We start from the raw sequence: 1,114 nt of genomic DNA on the forward strand, positions 1-1,114 counted from the left end.
TGTCGAAGAAAAGACAGAAGAACCCAAAAAGAAAGAGGAACCAACCAAAAAGAAAACCTCAAAGGTTGAGGAAAAGGTGGAAGAGGTTGTCGAGGAAAAGGGGAATCCCCAGAAGAAGGCAGAAGAGGCCAAAAAGAAAACTTCAAAGGTCGAGGAAAAGATAGAGGAGAAAACGGAATCTAAGAACCCGCCAGAGAAGAAAAAGTCGTCCAAAGTCGAGGAGAAAGTAGAAAAGACTGTCGTGGAGGAAAAGAAGGAAGAACCTAAATCAAAGAAGATAAAAACGGAAGAGGAAACCGTTAAGAAGACCGAGGTAGAGAACCCCGCACGGAACCCGAAGAAGGAAGAGTTCAGGAAAGTAGACGATTACTGGAACGAGAAGTTTGATGACGAGGACGACATTCCTCCTAAGCCGCTGCTCAAGAAGCTGCCTACTCCGCCGCCCATCTACGTCCCAGAGACAGAATCGGAGTCGGAGTCCGAGGGCGAGGACCTCATGGCCAGCCTTCTGTCGCAGTTCATGGGGCAGAAGAAGAAACAAAAGACCTTCGAGAGTACCCCTCGAGAAGCCCGCAAAAAGTCCTTTGACAGACGCTCGTTTGAGCCGGAAGATGAGCCCGAGGAACAGAGCGCCGCTTTCACTGCCCAGCAAGAACCCGAGAAAAAGAAATCCTCCGTCGAGGGGGACGCGACCGTGACAACACCCAAGAAGAAAGAACCTGAGGTAAGTGAGGAAGACGCGGCGCTGACCATTAAACCGAAGGAGAAGATCAAGTCGCCTCCTCGCCCGCTGGGGAAACACGAAGTGCTCACGTCCGTCATCAAGGAAACCGACGAAGACGCGGAATCAAGCCCTCCTTCGCCGCCGCCTCCTCCTAAGGAAGAGCCGAAAAAAGGAACGAAATCCAAGGCTGATCTCGAGGATATGACGCCCATGGAACGCTACTTGTATGAGCTCTTTGGAGGGACAGTTGACGAAGAAGACGAAGCTCCGGTAGGCAATACGGTACCTAGATGGCGGTCCGCCTCGCCCAGGGACCTAGTGTACCTCCACTGAGATTGATTTTGCTGTTTTCAATTACTGCATATATGCCCTCCCCCTCCCTGTTCCCCA

At 51.5% G+C, this 1,114-nt stretch overlaps 1 protein-coding gene across 1 annotated transcript in view; it reads left to right on the forward strand.

Moving 5' to 3' along the window:
* Nucleotides 1–1,114, forward strand: part of LOC119588147 (twitchin-like) — a gene marked incomplete in the record, with an annotated part of 124,648 nt that overhangs the window by 29,871 nt on the left and 93,663 nt on the right. Inside the window, 1 exon segment of the mRNA XM_037936853.1 lies at nucleotides 1–724. Within this exon segment, the coding sequence (XP_037792781.1) occupies nucleotides 1–724 (724 nt within the window).

This window comes from Penaeus monodon, chromosome 23 (genome assembly GCF_015228065.2).
Source record: "Penaeus monodon isolate SGIC_2016 chromosome 23, NSTDA_Pmon_1, whole genome shotgun sequence".
NCBI classification, from domain to species: Eukaryota; Metazoa; Arthropoda; class Malacostraca; order Decapoda; family Penaeidae; genus Penaeus; species Penaeus monodon.